Source organism: Bactrocera tryoni, chromosome 5 (assembly GCF_016617805.1).
Source record: "Bactrocera tryoni isolate S06 chromosome 5, CSIRO_BtryS06_freeze2, whole genome shotgun sequence".
In the NCBI taxonomy this organism is placed as follows: Eukaryota; Metazoa; Arthropoda; class Insecta; order Diptera; family Tephritidae; genus Bactrocera; species Bactrocera tryoni.
The window spans coordinates 11,373,515-11,397,819 of record NC_052503.1 but is presented as its reverse complement, the minus strand read 5'-3'; the positions used below and the strand labels follow the sequence as shown (position 1 = coordinate 11,397,819).

The 24,305-nt window shown below is 35.3% G+C and overlaps 1 protein-coding gene across 6 annotated transcripts in view; it reads left to right on the top strand.

Annotated features, from left to right (window-relative positions):
* Window positions 1-21,590, top strand: part of LOC120777787 (bestrophin-2) — a 44,580-nt gene extending 22,990 nt beyond the window's left edge. The window contains exons 3-12 of one of the 6 annotated variants that reach the window (XM_040109310.1): window positions 4,757-4,867; window positions 6,934-7,120; window positions 7,203-7,571; window positions 7,666-7,785; window positions 13,455-13,562; window positions 18,577-18,816; window positions 18,874-19,186; window positions 19,716-19,814; window positions 19,886-20,122; window positions 20,213-21,590. In XM_040109310.1, the coding sequence (XP_039965244.1) occupies window positions 4,757-4,867; window positions 6,934-7,120; window positions 7,203-7,571; window positions 7,666-7,785; window positions 13,455-13,562; window positions 18,577-18,816; window positions 18,874-19,186; window positions 19,716-19,814; window positions 19,886-20,122; window positions 20,213-20,823 (2,395 nt within the window). In that variant the 3' untranslated portion in view covers window positions 20,824-21,590. Of the gene's footprint in view, window positions 1-4,756; window positions 4,868-6,933; window positions 7,121-7,199; window positions 7,572-7,665; window positions 7,786-13,454; window positions 13,563-18,576; window positions 18,817-18,873; window positions 19,187-19,715; window positions 19,815-19,855; window positions 20,123-20,212 lie in introns of all 6 variants that reach the window. The other 5 variants (XM_040109312.1, XM_040109309.1, XM_040109308.1 and 2 more) reach the window with 5 other exon arrangements.
* The last annotated feature ends 2,715 nt before the right edge of the window (window positions 21,591-24,305 follow it).

The window sequence follows — 24,305 nt, the reverse complement described above, 5'->3', positions numbered from 1 at the left end:
ATTCTTTTCAATTAAGCTGCTTACTGCTTTATTAGAACTTCAATATTGTATAATAACAAACAAATAATCAGACTGAGAAAATAATCAGATTATGAAAGCGAACCATGGAATATAGCTAGCTCGAAGCCACAATTGTATCTATATTTATGGGTATACTTGTATATACATATGTACATATGTACATATGTGTAAAGTGAAAAAATTACGTAAAATTATACATTTATCTTTATCTAGTCTTTGTGTAGGTATCATATTCTTGTTAATTGACTCATTTGAGACATGAATAAGAAGAGTACCTATAATTATTTCACTTTAAAGACATATATGGACATATGTAATAAATATAAATAAAATAAATTTTTATTCATAAGAACTACCAGTTAGAGCAATTTATTAAACTCCTCACTATATAAATGCCATTGTTCACTGAGAGTCGCAGCATTGAGATCTTTTTCTGTTCGATTCTGTCGTGCCGTGTTCTATGGTGCGTCGAGAAAACAGATACTTCAAAGGAAGAGAATAGATTTCCAAAAATCCCGAACCAACTTCATTTTGAAATTTTTATAATCCTCTGACCCGGATTTAATCTCAGATCGTTTCTACCTCAAACTATCCATTGAAACCCTACATCTGATTTTACTATAACCTATAGCATAGAAGAAAAGATGAAAAATTTCTATGATTTTCATTAAAAAAATCGCACTAGTTTCGAGAGATTTCTTAAAGCTTAAATATGGAAAATATTTCAGATATATATTGTATTTTTATATCATATACATCTGTATTTAAGTACATAAACTATGGGAAGTGCAAAATTTGCTTGCGAGGTCACTTAGTTGCTGTTGAACTTTTTGAATGACAAACCGCCTGAAAAATAGGTTAGTTAATAAATTTTTTATGAAACTTGCAAAAGCTTTCAAATATGTAAATAATGTGAAAAAAAACAAAATCAATCAATTTATTGACCGTCAAATATAAAATCCCTGAATTAAAATTATAAACAATTTTTATTCGAGTTTTGCGGCTTTATTTCTTATTTGGCGATAAAGCACGTGTCACGAGCCGAAATGGCTGTCAAGCACAAAACAACAAAGCCTCTGCCATTTAATGTGCATATGGTACATACATATCTCTATATATTTTCATTTATAAGCTAGTGTGTCAAAGTGGCGAATTATTATCGATACAAACATACATCTTTATAGGTAAATATACAAACAAGTAATTATGTGTTCAGCAGTTTCTTATGAAATGTTGTTTTTTCACCTTTATTAATTTTTAATTAGTTATGTGATTGGTATATCTATACATAACTGTATATAAAGCTAAGAATTTTTATATAGATGTTTTCTGGTAAACCTTCAGGTGGTTTTTCCAGAGCTTTTATTCCATTCATTTTCAAAGCAGTCAGCGTTTTTTTATGAAAAACAATATTTTAAGATTTGAAATTAAAAATTGTCAATCTAAGAGAATTTTTTAGGAACTGTAATGTAATGAAGACATAAATATACAAAAAAATATTGCATCGAGGGTATTCTTTTGTTATGAAATAGTTTTAGAAATTTCGTCTCAATTATCACTAAATTTCTTTTGAAGGATTATTTCCAATATATCAGATCAATTCAAACGAATCTCGCAATTGCTTTCACTGAATAGGGACACCATGTCCCGATTGAGATCTAGCGCATACCTACCTTACTCAAAGCTTTCACAATTGTATGAAAAATATTTGTGTGTTCCTTTTGGTATCTTTGGATGTTGAACTTCGTTTTGGGACCATACAAAATAGATTTGGAGATTTTAATGACAGTTTTGTTAGCATATGCCTCTTTAGGCGATCATTGGTTGTTGGTTTGCTTTTGCAGAGGGCGGATAGCACACATGAAATCATTTCATTTTTTTTCTTAAAAAAAAAATATTGTTTGATTAACTCTCGAACTAATTACCTGGCACTTGTGAAATTTATAAAATTGTGGATAAAGGTAAAAAGTGTTGGGCTGAGTGAAAAACTACTGATTTTATATGCAGGGTATTGATATTGCCAAGTTAGTGAAGTGAATTGAAAGGAATAACTGTGTTGTTACAGCTTAAGTATGTTTAGGATTCAGCGTGGGCTATTAAGGACCTAAAATATTTATATAGCTATTTTATGTGTGCAATTTTCATAGATTTTTTAATACATACCATCTATAAAAATTATATTAAAGCCTTACTTAAAAAGTCGAATATCTCGAGAAGTATTAATGATAGCGATTTTCACCTTGAACCTTACTTATAGCAAATGAAATTTCCTACAAATTTGTCATGTACATTTTTTCTATAGCTTCTGTCATTTACAAGATATATACAAAAAAATGCGAAATTCTTGGAAAAATCGGTTCTAGAGCCCCGTACTACCTCGCCGGTGTGAGTTACGACTTTGTTCCACTGGGCACTTTTGTAGAGCTCAATTCTAAGAAATATGTGTCTAAAGTCAAAGCGATGCCATAAAATACCTCTGATCTGTAGGAATTTAAAGATAAAAACTCACGATTGTAGTGTATTTTCTATGGAAAATTTTTAGAGACCATGGTCCAGCTATTAATGCTAATATTAAGGGCTAAAATTTTCAGGGAATTTTTTTACGGTATTTCCAAGGAAATTTCATGACGGGACTGAAAAAAATTAATAGTTAAAAAAAAGCACCCTAATATATACATACATATATATTGTACTATATGCAAGAATAAAAAAAATGATTTTTTCAAAATTTCTCATCAAGTATGCCCTTAAATTTTTTTTCCAAGGCTCAAGTTCCTAATAATTTCAATTTACTTTCCATATAACGGGTGGTCCAAGTAGAGGTACCATTCGCAGCAACTCGGCCTGACGTATGGTACATTTTAAGTTGAGATCATAAATTGAGAGCGTACAAAATACAAGTTGTGCAAGAACTGAAGCCGGTTGACCTCCCTAAGAAACATCGCTTCACTCTATGGTTTCTTGAAAAGTTCCACGAAGATCCCATCGAGATCCGATTCCATGAAGAAACAAGTGAAACTGTCGCATTTGGGACGGAGAGCAAACTGAAAATATTTAACCCCTGACATTTCATTCAAAACAACACCAGTGTTGGGTGGTGGTTTGTGGGCCGGTGAAATCGTCGATCCATATTTCTCCAAACATAATGCCGGTAAGAATGGTGACCGTTATCGCGCCATGATAACCGACTCATTGATGCTTGAAATTGAAGCTGGTGTTCTCGTTTGGTTTCAACAAAACGGCGCCATTTCCTACACATCGCAGCAATGAAAGGGTTTAATAAGAGAACATAGGTGAGCATATAATTTCACGATTTGCGTGGGTCGATTGGTCACCATATCATACTGTACGACTTTTTCCTGGGGGGTTGTGTAAAGTCTACAATCTATGCGGACAATCACGCGTGTCATTCGCCAGTTAATAATAATGCTCGAACGAGTCATCGAAAATTGGACACAACGAATGGATCATCAGAGACGTAGCCGTGGCCAACATTTGAAAGAGATAATCTTCAAAAAACACTAAATTTGAAATTTCTTTGTTTTATCTTTAGAAAAGTAGGGAACCTCGAAATGGATCACGCTTTACGTATGGAGCGAGTTGAATATACATATGCACTTTATACACAAACAAATCTTAACTAACTCGTAATTTAATTTCTTAGTCGCCAGTCTTGTAGTTGAAGTTTTGACATTGTGCTTGAGTATTAAAGCCGGTATTTACTGTTATTTACCGATCTGAATGCAAGCACTTTGATGTGCTAACCAGAGTTGTTTACTCGTTATCTATTCACATCGCTCAAGCAGAAAGGAGTTAATAAATATATTGTTAGGCGTAATAATATTTGCAATTTCAATAATGTTTGCAAGTTGCACAAGTATTTATATTTATGCAATATCAGAAACATTTATAATTTTTTGATTTCTTGTAAAACAGCAAATAAATGTCCGAATCTTCTTCTTCCTTAATTAAATAAATTTTTATTACTTTCGATCAACTGCAACGATCATACATATGCATAATGTACAGATGTGTGAATGTGTATGCGCGTGTGCGTGACTCTCCGAACCGGCCTACTTGCTCGTTAACTCGTCAAAACATTTGCGCAGAAGCAACGCTGCGCACAGTGTGTGCATTGCATATAATTTATGACGGCAATTATGAAACATATTTGCATTATAATTTTCCGACGCATAAATGGCGCGATGAACCTGTTTGAGAATAACAAACGGCAGACGGACAAAGTCAAGTGCATGTCAAGCAATGCGGCGACGTGAAAACAACAATTATGCAGTGCGAAAATAAACTTAAGAAAAACTTAACTTTGTACAGTTATAATGTTTTTGTTTTTACACTTGTATGTGATTGAAAAATATTGAAAAAAGTTGGTTTTCATAACGTTATAAACAGCAGACTGATAATAACATGGCGCTTACACCTTGACTGCGGCGCTTGAACGTGCAGAGCTCCTCCTGCAATTCGTTTACCGCTGCAGGCTATTATTCTACAAATAACTCATCAATAAGTATTTTAGTATTTAAATTCTTTGGAAGTAATACTTTACCGTTTTCGTTTTGATTTTTTTACACCAATCCGGTTTTGTATAAACGCCTGTTAATAAATGCATTTTTATTACTTTTTGTTTATTTATTTATAATTAAAAAAATCATCTACTCACGCAGTATATAAGTCGGTGTTCTAATCAAACATGTTTACTCTTCTCTTTTATTTTCAGATGGCGTGGCAGCGTTTACAAATTGGTGTGGCGTGAATTGATCGCTTACTTATGCCTTTATTATACAATTAATTTAGTCTATAGATTCGTATTAAATGAACAACAACAATTGTAAGTGAACATTAATATTTTATGATTTTTACCATATGTACATATATGTATATATATACATATATACTCATATATTACTGTTTAACATATATGTATGTATGGTTATGTAAATTTAAAAATTTTATATCCTTTAGAGAAAAAGCCAGAGCTTTGAGATTAGTTAAAGTTGTAAATCAAAGTTTTCATTTTACATTCACATATGTACTTTTGTATTCTAGTAAAGAAACACTGTCCCACAAAAATATTATTTATGATGAAAACTTGATTATAATCCGGTATGCATTTAATAAGTCCATGTACATACTACATATTATAAAGAAGAGACCATCTGATCAATTTTGATCTGGACTGAAATAATTTTTCAGGTATATTAATGCAAATCTCTATTATCATCTTCAAAATAAACTCCCGAGTCAATACACACATGTCAATGCTTAATCCTTATTTCCACACACTTTTTAATGCCTCATACGAGAAGAACTTTAGTGTTCTCAGGTCCTCTGATATGTGTCTAACAATGACACGCTTTATCTTCTTCTCTATTGTTTACAACAGCGAACCAGTCGTTTTTATTTTTCGAAGTTTGGCGCCAATTGGAGATTGCAATTATAGTCGAGTCCTTCTCCACCGGGTCTTTTCAACGGAGAGGAGTCTTTCCTTTTCCTCTGCTTCCATCGGTGTATTGTCGCATATCTCATCTCATGGGTTCATCGACTGCGGTATTCGCCTTTGCCAATGCGCAAAGCACCATAAATATTCCGCAAAAACATTCTTCCAAAAACTCGTAATGACACGTTTCATACTCAAAACTTTAACAAAAATATGTAGAGTCGATCCATAAAAGAAGTTTAGATCGTTCTCTTTCTTTTTTGAAGCCAACATAACGATTGCATCTGCCTTTGACAGACGATCGATGGTCGACTCACATGAGCACATTTTTCGATGACTTCACTACCTTCACCGAATGCTTTGCGCCACTCAAATACTTGTTTTAATAATAAGATAGACTCCCCAAAACCATAGCCGTTATTCCATTGGACTCACAAAATTTCAAGCAACCTAATTGTTAAATTTTTTCCTTGGTATCACCGGATAAACATTTCGCGTCGTAAACAACGAGCTACCAAAGACTTGAAAGAGATTAAAATTTACACGCATATAAAAAAAGGTCTCAGCCATAAAATGCTTTTATTAGTTTATTCGATTTTGTGCGCAGTTTACAAGAACCAGTCCGAGTAAGATTTGATCAGATGAAACATGCACTCTTTCTTAGCTTGGTATTTTTAATTTAGACATTTGGTAATATTTTAATTACTTCAAAAATTATTTATTAACTCTCGTATTTGAAAATTCTTAGTAACACCTTTCATCTCTTTTTTGCTTTACTGAAACCCCGATTAAATCAGTCCTCTTTCTCTCTCTGATAACACTGACTACGTAGATATATTAGATGTGAACTTTGACATTAAAGCTCATATAACTTTAATAATTTCCTAGAAAGCAACTACCTCAAAATAGAAATAGTAATGGCGCGAAATGTTCTACCAGCTGAAAAACTGTATGCATGCGATTGTTATATCATCAAAAATCATATACCATAGCTGGATTGGTACAGTGATATTTGCGCATAGTACTACGTCTACTTGATTGCATATTACCATTAAGTTAGTATTTTTCCAGAAGAAGAAGACACTACATATAAATCTTATCGCTAAATTAACCAGCTTGTTCAATCCTTACATCGTTTCCGCGAAATCCTCGGGTACGTAATCAAAGCGGGCCCGGCTTTACTTCTATATCCAACCAAAGACCAATATTCTTTGGATAATTTTTGACCGCTGCAAATAACCAGAAATCCATCACAACAATAAAGTAATGACACAGGTTTTCAAAATTGAAAATGTCAACCAAACAAATCCTTAAGATATTTATATATAGTGATAGTTAGTTAGTCAGTTCATTCCCATACTTTCCGATAAAATGAATTTCAGACATTTCAAATGTACCATAATAAGTACAACTCAATTTCTCTAATGAAGCCCTTAACTACTTGCGCTCTTTTTCAGAATTTTTACCAAAGTCCGCATATATTTCGGTCAACAGGGCGAAAGCATACCCATGTCCTTCGTGCTGGGTTTCTATGTAAATAAGGTGGTGCAACGTTGGTGGGAGCAATATAGATTATTGCCGTGGCCCGACACTCTGGCGCTATTTATCAGCGCTGCCATACCAAACGCCACCGGCGGCGCAACGGTAAGTATTTTTAAGCAATGTATTGTACATATGTATGTAGATAATAATTTCTGAAAAATATAACTTACAATGTTGACAGAAGAATGAGACGGGTCGCCTGATGCGACGTAACATAATGCGTTATATGGTGCTCGCCTACGTCATCACGCTGCAGCGCATTTCACTGCGCGTGAAGCGTCGCTTTCCCACCACACAACATCTCGTGGATGCTGGTCTCATGCACGAGTCTGAGTCGAAAATTTTCGATGCACTTAATGCCAAAAGTCCCATGTCCAAGTACTGGATGCCATTGGTGTGGGCGACAAATATTATAAATCGCGCACGTAAGGAGGGTCTGATCACATCCGATCACATTGTACAAACCATACTGATGGAATTGTCCGATATACGACGGCGACTGGGTGGTCTGATCGGATATGATACGGTGTGCGTGCCGCTGGTGTATACGCAGGTGAGTAGCGTTAATTGCCAGCAATTAAGTAGTGCGAGTACAAACAACTACCGTTTAATTAAGTAATTACTTGTTTTTTATTGCCGTCTCACAGGTTGTGACACTGGTGTTGTACACGTATTTCATAGCTGCGCTGGTCGGCCGACAAATGCTGCCGAACATGCCCGATGCCAAAGATCCAGACTTGTATTTCCCGTTCTTCACAGTATTGCAGGTGAGAAAAGATAATATTTCAGTTTTAAAATTAAAAAATATATATTTATTTTGTGTCTGTTTGAAAAAAATAGTAAGGTAGTTATTGCTCTTCATTTTTGTGACCCTTTTGATCAATGGCTTATATTGTTTATCGACAGGCGACTATAATGAGGTTATTTTGTGTCTGACAGGTACGAATCGTGACTGCGAGGAAAAGAGAACGAAGAGAAAAGTTTTGTCTACAACTATTAGGTTATACTTTGACAGTGCAAGACATGGCACAATCTTGTGCAAATAGGGTATTCATTCACTAAATTACCCCTGTCAAAAATAGTTTCATAGGAAACAATCAAAAATGACAAGTGGCGGACGGAATCAAGTTCGCTGTGCATAGTTTTTTGTGGAAGATATTCTGCTCAATAGAGAAATACATTTTGAAAACATTTATATGGATATGTGAAGGGTGGTCCATTTCGAGGTTTCCTACTTTTTTAAAGAAAAAAAACAAAAACTTCAATTTTAATGAATCGGAAGGCTTATTATTTAATCGCGGCTACATCTCAGATGGTCCATGCGTTGAGTCCAATTTTCGATGACTCGTTTGAGCATTTCGACTAGTAACTGGCACTGGATGTTTTGCTAAAAAGCCTGAATTGAAGCATGATTGTCCGCATAGACTTTAAACTTTACATATCCCCACAGCAAGAAATCTAAAGGGGAGATATATCGACCGGTCCAAAACGTGAAATTACCTGCTCATCGAAATATTCTCTCAATAAATCCATTGATTAATGCGATGTAACACTGTCTTGTTTAAAGCAAACGTCACCGAGATCACGAGATTCAATTTCAGGCATCAAATTATTGTTAGTTAGTTTCAGTTATAATGGTCGCCATTGACGGTTACATTCTCACCGGCCTCAGTTTTGATGAAATATGGACCGATAATTCCAACGGCCCGCAAACCACATCAAACTGTGGTTTTTTCTGGATGAAATAGCTGCTCTTGAATCTCTTCCGGTTGCTCTTAGTCCCAAATGCGGCAATTTTGCTTGTCGATATACCCATTGAGCCAGAAATGAGCTTCTTCGTTGAACAAAATTTGTCTCGAAAACGTCCGATCTTCTTGGAACTTTTCAAGGGCCCATAGATTGACACAATGCCGCTTTGGAAGGTCCTGTTTCTTAAATTCTTGCACAAGCTGAATTTTTTACGCTTTCAATTTAAGATCTCGACGTAAAATGATCCAAGTCGTTCCATTCGTCAGTCCAAGTTGCTGCGAACGGCGCCGAATCGAGTCTCCACGGCCTTCGTGTTGACTCTTAGCCACGGCTGCTATATTTTCTGCACTGGGAGCTGGATGTGATCTATTCGGTCGAATATTATCCAATAATGAATGATGGGTCTCAAGATGGGTAATGGTGTTGCAGTAGGTTGATTATGTCGATTATAAATTGAGCCATAAAATGCCAAATATTACTGAAAAAATAACTTAACAGATTGACACGACTTACGCGTGATCTATCAAAGAATGGCTCTTGAAGAAAGTACCTATTTCTGGATCAACCGTTGAAATTTGGTAGTCAGTATTTTCTTTTAATGTTTCCAAATTTTCTTTATTTCCAGTTGAAAGCTCAAGAATAAATGTCAGCTTATTGACGTAAACACGTCAATCTTGTTTAGCATTAGTATTTTGTTATTTTTATTGTTTATAACCTAATAAAATCGTTTTGTAAGCATTTCGGTTTATACAATGCACCATACGTCAGCTGCTTTATGCTTGTGGCGTCGTTAATGAAATTGAAACTTTCAAAGCTACACTTTGGTTGCATTCGTATGGGTTTATATAGCATTACATGTCGGTTGTAATATTTACATATATACAAGTATATTAGGTAAATGTATGTAATATATGTATAACTAGTGCTGTCAAAACTATAAACTATGATGTGAGCGAATATTTGGTTTCGATTTCGGTTTCGGTTTTCGTACATTATATTCGATACCCGTCGTTATTATTATCGGACTATACCTATTTTGACTTACTTCATTTATGACTAGCTTACAACGCGTTGGCCAATAAACTCTGGTTTAACTTTGTATTTATGAAGCCGTGTTTAAGAAACTCTGAGTTTATTGCAAATTATTATTTCCATACAGATTTTCCTATAAAACTGTCCATAGAGTAGAAATTATTTGCGAACAATACGGCAAACTTTATAGTGGTAGTCTTTAAGACGAGTTATTACAGTGTGGTATCTCCGTTTCTTGGGAGCAGTTGGTAGATAGTATAATGAAAAATATGAATAAAATCCCATTTGAGGTTCACATCATACCTAATATATGGTATAGACCTAACCAATTTCAACAAAGTAAAGTAAACTGGGTGATCAATTTCGAGAGTTATAAGCTTACGATGAGGTGTAAGGGCCTGGAGAGCTTAACTTGATTTTTTCTCTTATGCGCTATTTAATGTTTATAATAAAAAATGATTTTGAATAAAAATGATTTCTCTCTAAATCACTTTATTTAATATTTTGAAAGCTAAATATAAATAAATATTTGCAAAATTTACCACAAGCGCTTAGCGACAAGAATCGAGACATCCACTTTCCGTTCAAGCGTCGACTGTGCTGCGCCACTAGCCACGACTAATAACTACCGAAACAATTACAAATTAAGTGAAATTGCAATAATAAAATAATTGTATGTGAAAGCACTAAAAACTAGGCACGAAAATAACCCACTCAATTATCACTTGAAAAGCGGGGGAAATGGCGGCTCGCGGTTTACAGAAGCGCACAGCTAAGTGATTATGCCCTTATATAGTTTGTGTGTATTTTGGAGTATTTAGTTTACTAATTTCGATTGGCAGTGAAATAAAGCAAACCAATTTGTACATATTCATATGTTTTTTATACTCTCGCAACAATGTTGCTAACGAGAGTATTATAGTTTTGTTCACATAACGGTTGTTTGTAAGTCCTAAAACTAAAAGAGTCAGATATAGGGATATATATACCAAAGTGATCAGGGCGACGAGTGGAGTCGAAATCCGGATGTCTGTCTGTCCGTCCGTCCGTCTGTCCGTCCGTCCGTCTGTCCGTCCGTGCAAGCTGTAACTTGAGTAAAAACTGAGATATCATGATGAAACTTGGTACACGTATTCCTTGGCTCCATAAGAAGGTTAAGTTCGAAGATGGGCAAAATCGGCCCACTGCCACGCCCACAAAATGGCGGAAACCGAAAACCTATAAAGTGTCATAACTAAGCCATAAATAAAGATATTAAAGTGAAATTTGGCACAAAGGATCGCATTAGGGAGGGACATATTTTGACGCAATTGTTTTGGAAAAGTGGGAGTGGCCCCGCCTCCTACTAATTTTTTTGTACATATCTCGGAAACTACTATAGCTATTTCAACCAAAGTCTACAGAGTCGTTTTCTTCAGGTATTTCCATATACATTTCAAAAATGGAAGAAATCGGATAATAACCACGCCCACCTCCCATACAAAGGTTATGTTCAAAATCACTAAAATTGCGTTAACCGACTAACAAAAAACGTCAGAAACACTAAATTTTACGGAAGAAGTGGCAGAAGGAAGCTGCACCCAGGCTTTTTTTTTTAATTGAAAATGGGTGTGGCGTCGCCCACTTATGGACCAAGAACCATATCTCAGGAACTACTAGACCGATTTCAATGAAATTCGTTATATAATATTTTCTTAACACCCTGATGACATGTACAAAATATGGGTGAAATCGGTTCACAACCACGCCTTCTTCCAATATAACGCTATTTTGAATTCCATCTGATGCCTTCTCTGTATAATACGAGTATATACATTAGGAATCAATGATGATAGCGGAATAAAACTTTACAAAAATACGGTATTTGAAAAATATGTAAATGACGTATTATGAAATCTCGATTATCACTTTACCATGCGAGAGTATAAAATGTTCGGTGACACCCGAACTTAGCCCTTCCTTACTTGTTTTTGTTTTTGTTTGTAAGTACGTATGTATATATGCTCATATGATAAATGAAAACATTTGTAATTAAATAAATGAAATCCATGCACACGTTCATTGATAGTTTGCATGTAGTGTGCCATATAAACGAGGGTAAGAGGGAATGCCAAGTGCTTGTTATTGGCACATGTTTTCGCTAATCGAACATTCAATAAATATTTGGCATAATGATGACATTTGACTGCTTACCTATAAATCAACCTACGTGAACCAGCTCTCACATACTTATGAACAAAATACAGTGCAAGAGGTGTGGGTGCAAAAATTTGATATTCTTTTTGTAATTTTGATTTTGTACTTACTTATATTTTTTTACTTTTTTTCGAAATATAAATATTTTTTGCTTTAGAGACGTTCCATAACATTGTACTACACTTTGTGGAGTATTTGATCAAATCAAGTTTTTTGGAGAGATTAAGTCATACGGAAAAAATTATTTATCTTCTTCGTAGTTAGCCTCCAAAATCGAGATATTATTCGAATTTCGAAAATGAATTTCATTACATGTAATATTTAAGGGGTTACATGGGTTTACGGGTTAAAAATCGAATTTTTTTATTATCTTATTAAATTCTACAATACCTTCAGGATATTGTCCTAAATTTTTATGTTGATTCGAGTAATAATTTCGAAGAAACGGCCTTGAGATCTTGTGCGCCGTCTTTAAACGCTTTTTTCTCGAAACTAAGTTTTTGAGCCGGTAGGCAAGATTTCTCGAGAACTACTCTACTGATCTTCATGAAATTTTACACAGGTCTTTGAGATACATTTCTTAATTTTTTCCAAATATTTCAGATTTTCCTTTTTAAAAATATTTCTTTTTTATATAAGAGAAAAAAATTGGTGTTTTTTACCCGAAGAAACCCATGTACCCCCTATATTGTTTGAGGAATACCGTGGCTGCAGCACCATTAATGTATTATTTCGGACTGAGTTCAACATCCCCTGAGCAATTTCAATGTGATAAATAGTAAAATTCCGGTTTTGCACTGCGACCCACGGTCTATTGTGCTTTCCCCTATGTCACATATGGTCAGCAAGGTCCTGCATCTTAAACAATTCCAGGAGCCTGCTAGGCGCGACTGAGGTGATGTGATCCCAGTTCATCTAGATAGAATATAGAGACTTGAGCCTGCTTTTGCGAATTGCTAGGCAATCCAGACAGGTGTTCTGAAGTTTCCTGTTCCATATTGCAGAACCGGTAGTTTGCGCAACAGACTATACCCATGTTGGACAAGTGCTTCCTGAGCCTGCAGTGCCAAGTATAGAGCGCTACAAGGAGGCGGAATTTGTCTCGGGGGATGAGATCCGACACACACCCAAATCATTAGTTAAAATATTGCACGGACAAATGCGATATGTTTAGTTCTTCAGCAATTTGTCTAATAGTGATTCGACGATTGGATCATACTATTTTCTTAACTTTATTCATGTTTTCGTGTTTTCTTGACTAGCTTAGTCATCCAGTTCACATTTTCTATACGTAGACCCTCTGAGGGCATTTCATATCGCCGATAAACATGTTTTTGTCCAAGATAGCTTCACTATATGCCACAGTCAACATTCGGAATGCGTCCAAACACTTTTTTGGTTTTAACATACAATTTTTTACAGATTCTTTGATAATTTTTTTTTGCACGTCTATTTGCAGTTTGTATTTTATGTTGGCTGGCTAAAAGTCGCTGAAGTGTTAATAAATCCATTCGGTGAGGATGATGATGATATTGAATTGAATTGGCTCATCGACCGGCACATAAAGGTGAGTACTAAGTAATTACTTAATTTAATATAAGTGGGGAAATTTTTTTCAGTAGAAGATAGCAAGATCGAAGCTCTAAATCTTCGAAGGAATATATTTATAATACACATTTAACTTAATATGTATATATATGTACATATAATAATAAATAATTATAAAGTTAAATCCTAAAAATGCTAGGTTTTATGTTATTATGTCGCACCAATTTTTACTATGTTGACTTGTGATTGATGTGGGAATTTCTAAGTTCGTCAAACGACTGAATCTTAACCTTGTCAAGCCAGCAAATTAATTATTATCACTAAGCTAATAATTCGTAGAACACTCGGTTAAAACGAACAAATAACACAAACATAGAAAAAAAATCACCTTTGCGGTTCAAGGAGTTTCAAGTAAACACCATATATTTTTTCTAAGCTCACAACAGAGCCATTAAATGGCTCAATTGTAGCTATAAGAAGAAGAAGAAACACAACTTTAATTGCCGAATATTAATAATCAGAGGTTTTTGTTCGGAAAACACGTTTTTGGATGTATGATTATGGGTAGAAGTAATTTCTGATTGTCAGTATTTACGCTGCAGGGCAATCAACTATTTATCAAGTAGTATTAACCGCAGGTCCAACAAGTCATTTGACTATATTTCTTTCAAAGAAGCAACAAATATTTTTAAGCGTTGTTATCCTATAGAATATCAGATTTCAATCAGAAGCATTTCAGTTTGTACCAGAAATATAACTTAACCTAAATTTTTGATTTTTGAGTAATGCCATTTTTCGAAAAAATACACATATTTTCCACTTACAAGCGCACATATCCACATAACAATCATCTGATGTGTCAGTGTAGAAAAGAGCACAATAGTACTCGTACGCCATCTATTTTTGTCAAAGCTATTTTTCTCCGGCCTTCGTTGGCGAACAGAGCATAAATGCGTCAATACAAAAATACACTTTTTATTATTTTTTCTTGAGATGTGGCTGACGCGCACGTGCAAAAAATTACAATAACAACACCAACTGAATAGACGTTTGCCCATGGAGTATGCCAAAACCTTCGGCACGTTCCGCGATGAACTGGTTTTTGAACCACACCATTGTAAAAGAAATTATTTATGTACGAGTATATGTAGTATGTATAGTATATATGTATACAGATATCTGTTCGATAAAAAAGTACTTGTGTCCAAAGTACAATTTTATGCTTATGTAAGTTTGCAAGAAAAGATTTGCAAAAATTGGTATGACGGCAAATGCGCATGCGCACATCAATACCTGCGATAACAGCAAATTTGTGCAGATATACATACAAACTCATGTACTATTCTACGCATAAAGGCATTCCGCAAAGAGACACAGCGAAGTACCAAATCCGCAGAGAGTGCACACGGCAGTTTAAGTAAGATCGCTGGACAATGCCTTCCCTTTATTCGTGTTATTCGTGAGTTTGGAGTTTGTGGCCGGTCAACGCAAACTGGTTTCCCTTGCAAAATAAAAAGAGATAGATTAAAATGTAAATTCTGATTTCTGATTTCTGCTTTCGCGTTGCATAAACATTATATTTATATCTACATACATATGTATATATTCATAGATTCTCGTATATATGGTAGGTAAATCTTGATTTGTTTACCTGAGTTGAGGTGCATACCCTGGATTGGGTGAATACATAATTTGCAGTTGTCAACAATATTACTTAATCGGATTTTAATGACGTAGACGATCAGCTGATGTGCTGTACTCAATTTAGTGATCGAATTCATATCTGATTTCAGCTTTTGCCTTATCCTTTTAAATGGTTCTATTGTTTTTCGTTATTTACATTCAAATTTGTAGATACCGTATTAATTATTCATTTAACATTGTCATAACTTCGTCTATTTTTAACCTCTCTCTACGCCTCACTTACCCCCGCCTGTTGTTTGTACCTACAAAAGCAGTTTTCTTTTGGAGGGTAAACGAAAAATCAGCTGTTGTTTTTATAATGCAGATCTTGTCAAAAATAAAGTCTAATTTTTATAGTTTTTGGGCGTAGTTAGCCTGAGCAAACCGAATTTTATATTGTTCAAAGGTCTATGGCCAGCTCTCATTAGTGTTTTGCAATTTTATATTGAGCCATAAAGCTATCAGAGTACCTATAGAGCTAATTATAGAATAAGCTTATCTTTCTTATCTTCTTTGAAATACTCAATAATTCCAAAACATTTATTTATTATTTTCATGCTTCTGTACATATTTCTATAATATTGGTTAAGTCAGTAATAGTTTCTAGTTCTAGATTGTACATTTTGAAGTTTTTTTTTTCAAGCTTACAATTGATTCTAGTATCATCGTACGCATCCAGACTTTGTGGGTGTTTTAGTCAGCACGTTACAAGATGGTATTGATTTCGAGCTAATATTCGATCTTGTAACGCATTTGAGGACGAAAGGCTTCAGAAAAACTTGACTTTACAAAACACAATGATTCCGACACACACAAATTGCCACATAACAAAATGTCTTCTCTCTACAAATCGAAACGTTTTCAAGTAATATATCATGCTGTATTTAATAATATTCGGAATACTTGTTCTACTGTATAGTAAGCCTCGACTGAGATGGCCCATGGTGTCTTCAGCGAGTTTTTTTTTTTCGATTTTGGCACACCTTGGGGATAACACAGATGGGACAATTACGGCGTCATATTTATAAATCCATCTGATGACTAGTAATGATAAATGTAGGGTCCTAAACTACCTCGACAGGCTTCTCTTTTTCAACAAGTCGGCGCCACTACATCGCATCACGCAATGGATTTATTGAGAGAAACCTTCGGTCAGAAGATAATTTCACGTCTTGGGTCGGTTGATTGATCACCAAGATCGTGTGAAATCACACCACTAGACCTTTTCTTGTAGGAATATGTAAAGTCTAAGGTCTATGTGCACAATCCGGCTTCAATACAGGCCTTGGAGCAAAACATCACGAGTGTCATTTGGCAGTTACCAGTCGAAATGCTCGAACGAGTCATCGAAAATTTGACTCAACGGATGCACCATCAGAAACGAAGCCGCGTTTCTGTGTTTTTTTCTTTCAAAAGTAGGGAACATTGAAATGAGTAGCAAGCAGTTACTAAATACACAATATTTAACATATACACATATGGAGGTCAAAGCATTTTGGACCAGTCCGTGTCAAATTTGATCATGTGGTATAAAAATTTGTTGCAAATCGTAAAATATTCAAATAAAAATACTCCAATTTTTCGTTTTAAAATTCTGCTTATATAACCCAATTTTGGTGCAAGTAGAACAGCGATTAAAATCGCAATTTTTCCAATGAAACGTGACAATTTCACGACATTGCAACTAAACAAAAAATACAACAAAATAAATCATCGGAGCTGACAAGAAATAAAAACAACATACATATAAGCGTTGAACGTGAAGCAATATTTTATATGTACATTTATTGCTATATAGTTAATATTCATATTCTTAGACACAGTGGGGTAAAAGTCATTGATTTCCACACAAAATTCTTTTAAACGAATAATTGTGTTAAATTATGGCATGTGACATAAGTGTAATTGTTTTTGAAGGCGTGCTGACAAGCTGTAACGTTTGCGGCGGGTAAAATAATTTATTTTCGAAAGGCGTAAGATTTGCTTATTGCCCGGTGTCGTCAAATGCGCGCCCACCCGTCGTCAATTGAAACGCATGTGCTTGGTTCGCGTTGGTGGTTCGCTGCCCGGCCACTGAGTGGCGCACTCTCACTCTTGCTGACTGTTTGCTTGTCAGCAGTTTTGAGTGCTGGACGAGTATTGTTACATAATAAGTGGGGTAAAAGCATAACATATGGGTTAATGCGCACGCGCTGCGAAATTGAAGTTGTTAACCACACTTCAGTATGCACTTTAAACACTAGTATCCACATGTTTGGTAGGTGTGTATGTACACTTACACGTGTTGCATAAATTATGTAGCGCCAAAAGGAAATAAAGCAAAATAATTTAATTGTTTTCACTTTTACTTTAAATTTCATTTGCATTTGCACATTTTTTTTTCTAATTGGCCGCTTGTGCTTTGTTTCTATATTTGACGGCCTTATTAGTAACTGCACGTTTTTGGTTTCAGTTTGCTACTTTTACGGCAAGCTGTTCATAGGAAAGTACAGTGGGCTCTAGCTAAATAGCATACTAGTTGGCTTAAGCTGAAGGCAAACAAATTATAATCCAGCAAATGTATATATTCATCTGGGACCAAGTTATGTATACAAACGTATATATCTAGATTTTTGTTATTATTATTATTTTTGCGACCATTTTTTGTCTGCGCGCCCAAATGTAGGCAACGTTTGCTTTAAAATTATTTTAAACGGTCTATTCGGAAAAAGGTTTTGTATACATATTTTCACAGAAAAATTTGAGTGGAAGAAAAGTATACCGGGCGTTGTTATCTCCACTCTACCTCAACTGAACATTTTTGGGTATAAAGCGTGTCAATTCTAGACTCGTACTCAACGACCTCAATCGTTTCTAAAAACTACATGGAATAGAGGTCGCAAAGGAGATATTAGCTAAGCTCCTACATTTATCAAACGCATCATTACTAGTGATGAGACGTGAGTTCATGAATAAGACGTCGAAACTGTTCAACAATCTAGCGAATAGCCCTCCAAATATGAGTCGAAACCGAAAAAACCAATTCACCGTAGTCATTGAACGCCAACACAGTCGAGGCTTATGATAAGTGTAGGGAAATTTGTATTAATCGTTGTCATACCTGTATCCGCTGAGGAGTTGTATTGGAGACAATTAAAATATGTGAAAATGTAGTTTTTTATGTCAGTGCGGGTCAAATTTGATCACATAAATAAATAACTTATGTTTTGATATTGCCAATTAGTTTCTTGAAGCTCACTTAGGGCAAGTAAGAGATACGTTAGGAATGGATCATAAAAATCATAATATACTAAGAAAAACTGCTCTCAAAATAAGTAAATAATCGCCATTATAACCCTTATCAATTCTAGGCCGCCTACTTGATCGTCGATGAGATGCACGAAGAGCATCCCGAATTGCTGCGCGATCAGTATTGGGAATGTGTGGTGCCCAAAGAGTTGCCATATACCGTCGCCTCTGAGCACTATCGACGTGAGGAGCCCAAAGGTTCGGCGGAAAATTATAAAGTGAAGAAAGAGGATGCCATGTACGCCAATATAGTGCCAGGTGGTGGTAAACGTGGACTCGTCGACGATGTCTACGCTGATTATGTATGTAAAAAACCAGTCTTTCATTTAAAATTTAATTACAACAATTTTTTTATGCAGGAGAGCGTTGACACACCAATGGTTGAGCGACGTAAAAATAACAATTGGCTCGTACGGCAACTCTCACGTATGGGCTCCATACGCAGCCAATCGACAGCTTATTCATCGAGTGGCATGGCCTTTAATCGGAATCGTCTCAATTCGGTCTACTCCAGCCCTGAGTCCGGCATACCGGTTAACATATTACAGCAACAGCAACAAGCACAACAACAACAACAGGGTCAAGCAGGGCAAATACAATCGAAGCCGAGTTTTTACGGCAAGTTTGTGAATCGTAAATCGCAACGCGCCCAGAAACAGTTGATTAAACAGAGTAAGTTGGTTGATTATAAAGTAAATCTGATAAATAATGCTTATTAGATGCGATTAATAGTTCATATATGTACTATATACATATTCGGAATATTCGTAATATGAAAATAGTGTGCTCAATAAGCGATTTTCTATTCTCAATCGGCCGCGTTATCCAACCTAATCCACCTCTTCTTTTGATATACTGTATGTCTCTTAATCATATTCAGTGATGCCTTGAAAATTGCCAAAATATTTTCAAGTACTCCAATGTTGCCTACATTTCGGGGCAGCCAAGACACACACCTCTACTAAGCATATTTAAATCCCCATCAACATCATTAATAGGCTAAAAGGAGTATATATCTAGCATAAATTCAAACTAACCATTAAGTACTTTGGAAATTATTTTGACTAACGCTTCCTCTTTTAATTCTTATTTTTTTATCGAGAAGCTTTTACATAACTTTCTAATTTTTAATCTACACTTTTTCTCCGATAATAACACACACTCATACACACACATAAACGAATATACCAACACTAAACAGACTCAAAGCTGAATGGTCTCAATGTCAATGTACCCAAGACACGACCACGCATACCCACGCCTGACGCTTCCAAAGAGTTGGGCGAAAAAGACTTGAATGGTAAGTTTTTTTTGGTATTGATTTGACTCATTTTGTTGCAGCACCAATTCAAAATTTGAATGCACCCATAGGCACGAAAACCGTCATTATGACACCACAGTTGAGCACTCAAACCTCCATGTATCCCTACACGAGCACCAACAATCAGGATGGACCTGTTTTGGGCACACTTCTATTATCGCCCATTAAAGAGATGGATAGCTCATCTTCCAATAATACTTTGATTCCAGGACATCCGACAACAACGGCATTGGCGCAAGCTGTGCTACCAGCCAACTTGAAGGACATGAACTTTGGCGTTGCCTCGCGTGAGTAACAGAAAATTGTTATTTGGAGTTAATAACTCATTTCTCTCTCTGTAATGAAAACTTATGTGTATTTTCTATCTCTTTATACAGCCACAGCGCCCGTCACCACAAATATTACGACACTCTCTTTCCCCTTCACAATGAGCACCAGCGCGACGGACTCATTGCCCGCTGGCACACTGAATATCGTACCCATCGGTGCCACACAAATGCCGACCATCACCACCACCGCCAGTGGTTTCGACGCCAGCGATCTCATCACAACAATTCCCGTCTCACTGTCCATACAACGCTCGCCATCGATGCGCTCCATCAACGACTTCAGCGGCAATGAAAATGTGGATGTGCCACATAACCTAACTGGTGGCAATGGCGGTGGTGGTTTGGTCGCCACCACAAACAACGCCATACTCACTATAAAGCCACTGAATGGCGTTGACAATATTTCACGCAACAATAGTTTTAATGCCAACTTGAATCTAAATCTGCAAGACTCATACATACTAGAGCGAAATGCATCGGTGCGTTCGACTGGGCAACCCATCGGCAGTAGTGTCACGGATGGACCGACAACGGCGCCTCGTGACGCTTCTGTAGAGGGTAGAACAGAGAGTGTGGGTGCCAGTGGCGCTTCGGCGCCCTCTACTTTGGCGAAGCGCACACCCGAGCCGGCGAAAGGCACGAAGGAGGTTTATGTGTAGGGCGAAAGGTGTTTGTCAGAAGGCGTATTAGAGAGACAGCTGCTCTTATTTATGCGTTTGTAAATATTGAATTCAAAGTTGTTAGCTAATTTTTAATAATTCAAGTATGATATGCTTCATAGCTAAATTTCTAGAACTAAAATTGTTTTCGGTAATAATAACAACAATAATATGAATAATAAAAATAGTAATTATTATTAATAATCTTATTATTACTATTACTATTAGGCCAAACTATACCCTATATATGTATAACTATTTCACTCGAATAGCATATAACGGAGATCAAATACATCTATAAATATATAATTAGCTTTTACGAGACACGCTCTATGCATTCCTTAACGCTGGCGATATAACGGTGTTTTAGGCATAGAAATCATAAAAATCAAAAGCAACAAACGGTTCTTTCAATTATTAGCTCCGCAAAATATAATTCATTATGTTTAGTTAATAAATGTTGTATTTTATTTAATTTTATAGCTTTATGTAATAGCGTGCAAGTATGTATATACACATTATATATAAAGTTTTATGTAATAATTTGCTATAAATATTAAGTTTATTCAATTAATATTTGTAAATAAATTGAATCTCTACAAAAATCTAAAACCGAATGCAACCTTTTGTGATATTTGTCATATATACTTTATATATATGTACATATACTATATATATGTATCTTTATATGCATACATATCCACATCTATGCCGATGTTAAGAAAATTGTAAACACTTGCTTCTAGTTGCAATATTAAATACTATATATGTATATAATATACTATACATATATAAAACTAGAATTGATTTCAAAATTGTTGATCAACTTTTATGTTATTTATATATGTATGTTTGAAAATATATGTACATAGATGACTTTTGTTTAAATTACTATACATATGTATGCGAAAAGTTGTGCGAAATTTTTATTTTTTAATTTTTTAACTGTAACTCATTTTATAATAAAGATTCTAAAGTAATAAAGGCGCTGAGAAAGAGCACATACTTTATTAATTACTTTATAGAAAGCAAATATTCTGTTTATTTTGATGGAAGAACCAACTCCGAGAATGAGTTAGATTTAGAACTGTCCAATACTTACCACACCAATCAACAGCGACTTGATAGCTCACAGAGGACTTAACTTCTCATTTACACTTGTCATAAATAGTGTTGAGTTCTATGAAGTCTATGCCCCAAGCAAGGTGAGCTGGAGCTGAAAAAACCATATCAAATCAGATAAGAAAGCTTATAGTGACAGTTTTCTTCGATTATTAAAGTGCGGTGCACTCCGAATTCCGAACGATCGGCCAAACTGTCAAAAAGAAACATTATTGAGTCTTATGCGTCGTTTCCGCGATGCTATTCGTAAAAAGAGGCCGCAAATATGCACCGACATACCTTCCTTTTTGCACCACGATAATGCACCGTCACATAGTGCATTGATTCTTCGTGAGTCTTTTTTGCCAAATTTTCAACCAATATCGCGCTGCAGTATTCACCAGATTGAGGTCCGTGAGACTCCTGGCTAATTCCAAAAGTTGACTTTAACAGCTATTTCGAGGATTGAAATAAGTGTATTGAGGCCAAAGAGAATTTCTTTGAGGGGACGACATAGACTTCGAAGAATAAATTCTTCTTCTTCTTTACTGGCGTAGAAACCGCTTACGCGGTTATAGCCGAGTTAACAATAGCGCGCCAGTCGTTTCTTCTTTTCGCAAAATGGCGCCAATTGGAGGTTCCAAGCGAAGCCAGGTCCTTCTCCACCTGGTCTTTCTAACGGAGTAGAGTACTTCATGACCTAGCCAGCATATCCGTTGTCTTTTAATTCACTGAACAATGTCAATGTCATCGAATATCTCATACAGCTCATCATTTCATCGAATGCGATATTCGCCGTGGCCAACGAGCAAAGGACCATAAAGCTTTCACAGAACCTTTCTCTCGAAAACTCGAAGAATAAATTAAGAATTTTAAAATTACGAACAAGGTCTTACTATTTTCTGTTTATAGTAGTATACTCTCGATACAACCGACCGCATAGATCTAACTGCCGTGATATTTGAGAAAAGAAATTTTTAATCTTAGTTATGCAGTGGCATAACTCCAATGGAAATTTTGTCTCGAAACGAGTTCTCTCAATTTATAGCCATTCCAGGTCGCCGCAAAGCTTGTTGGTCGCTATATTTTATGTCAACATCGGCCAAACATTTGACGAAGGTAAAAAGAAACTGAGCAGTTTTTGCACATTTTTACAAATTTTAAATTATTTATTTTAGATTTATATTTACATAAACCTTAAGCAGAATCGCCAGTTTATTGTTTGATTGAACTCAAGTAATAGGTAATAATACATAGTTAACGAGGGTAGATATTTTTGAACTTCGTTGGATTCCAGCACCAAAGAACTCCCGGACTCACCACTCCAGGAAATAATAATATTAGCTGACGAAATAATGCTAAAGGTACTCCAAAACTTTGTGTTTGACATATTGATCATAATGTGACATACTAATTGCAATTTACAAGAAACAGCGTTTCAATGTTCAGCGATACGGCCCCGTACAGAAGCCATACCATCGCTTCTAATTCATATTTGAAGTACAATGAAGGGAAGAGCGACCAGCCGAAACTTACGCTGTCGAAGTATAGATACATACACATATAACATATTTGGTATGTATTAATTAAAATGACAATTTACGCGTATATCCAATCTATGAACCACCATACTAGGCAGTACCTAGTTGTCAATATCAAACCAACTTGACCTAGTAATATACATACATATATCTTCTGAATTCATAAATTTTAACGGTACTTTACCAAACATATCAGTAACTTGTTATATATTATAGTTTCTTACTCCACATTTCCTCGAACACTTGGGTTATCACTCGGCGGTATTATGTCGTCACTGATAATACCGATCAACAATCCGGTAGGAATTTATTGGCATATTTTATTATGTTTAATTTATTGGTATGCTTTTCCTTTGATAGAAAATAAATAACTCATGGGAAACCAATATATACCTTTATATCCTAAGAAACTCTATGAGTTAATCGTCAATTAGAGGGTAATTGCCAATAAATTTGGCGGTTAATTTATTAATCGGAAATAAAATATTGATTTGATAGTGAAAATGTTTTTGTTTTAATTATTGCTTATAAACATTATATAATAGAATTGTAAATGTAAATTCAACGCTATCAGCTGAAGGTTAGAAAACTTTTGGTTCGTTTATTTTCGATTTGTGACTTCCAATTATCATGACTATAACAAGCTTATCTAACTTATCAAACTTTTTCTGTCTAAGGTCAGTTGGAATTATCATTTTATTCTTTTGAAAAGTACATTAATTCTAAAAAGATTTGCGATTATTTAAAAAACGAACCTTTGCTGTCAGCTGACATCTAAATTGAGTTTGAAATTGAGTTTGAAATTGAGTGTGAAATCTAAATTGAGTGTGTATGAACAGC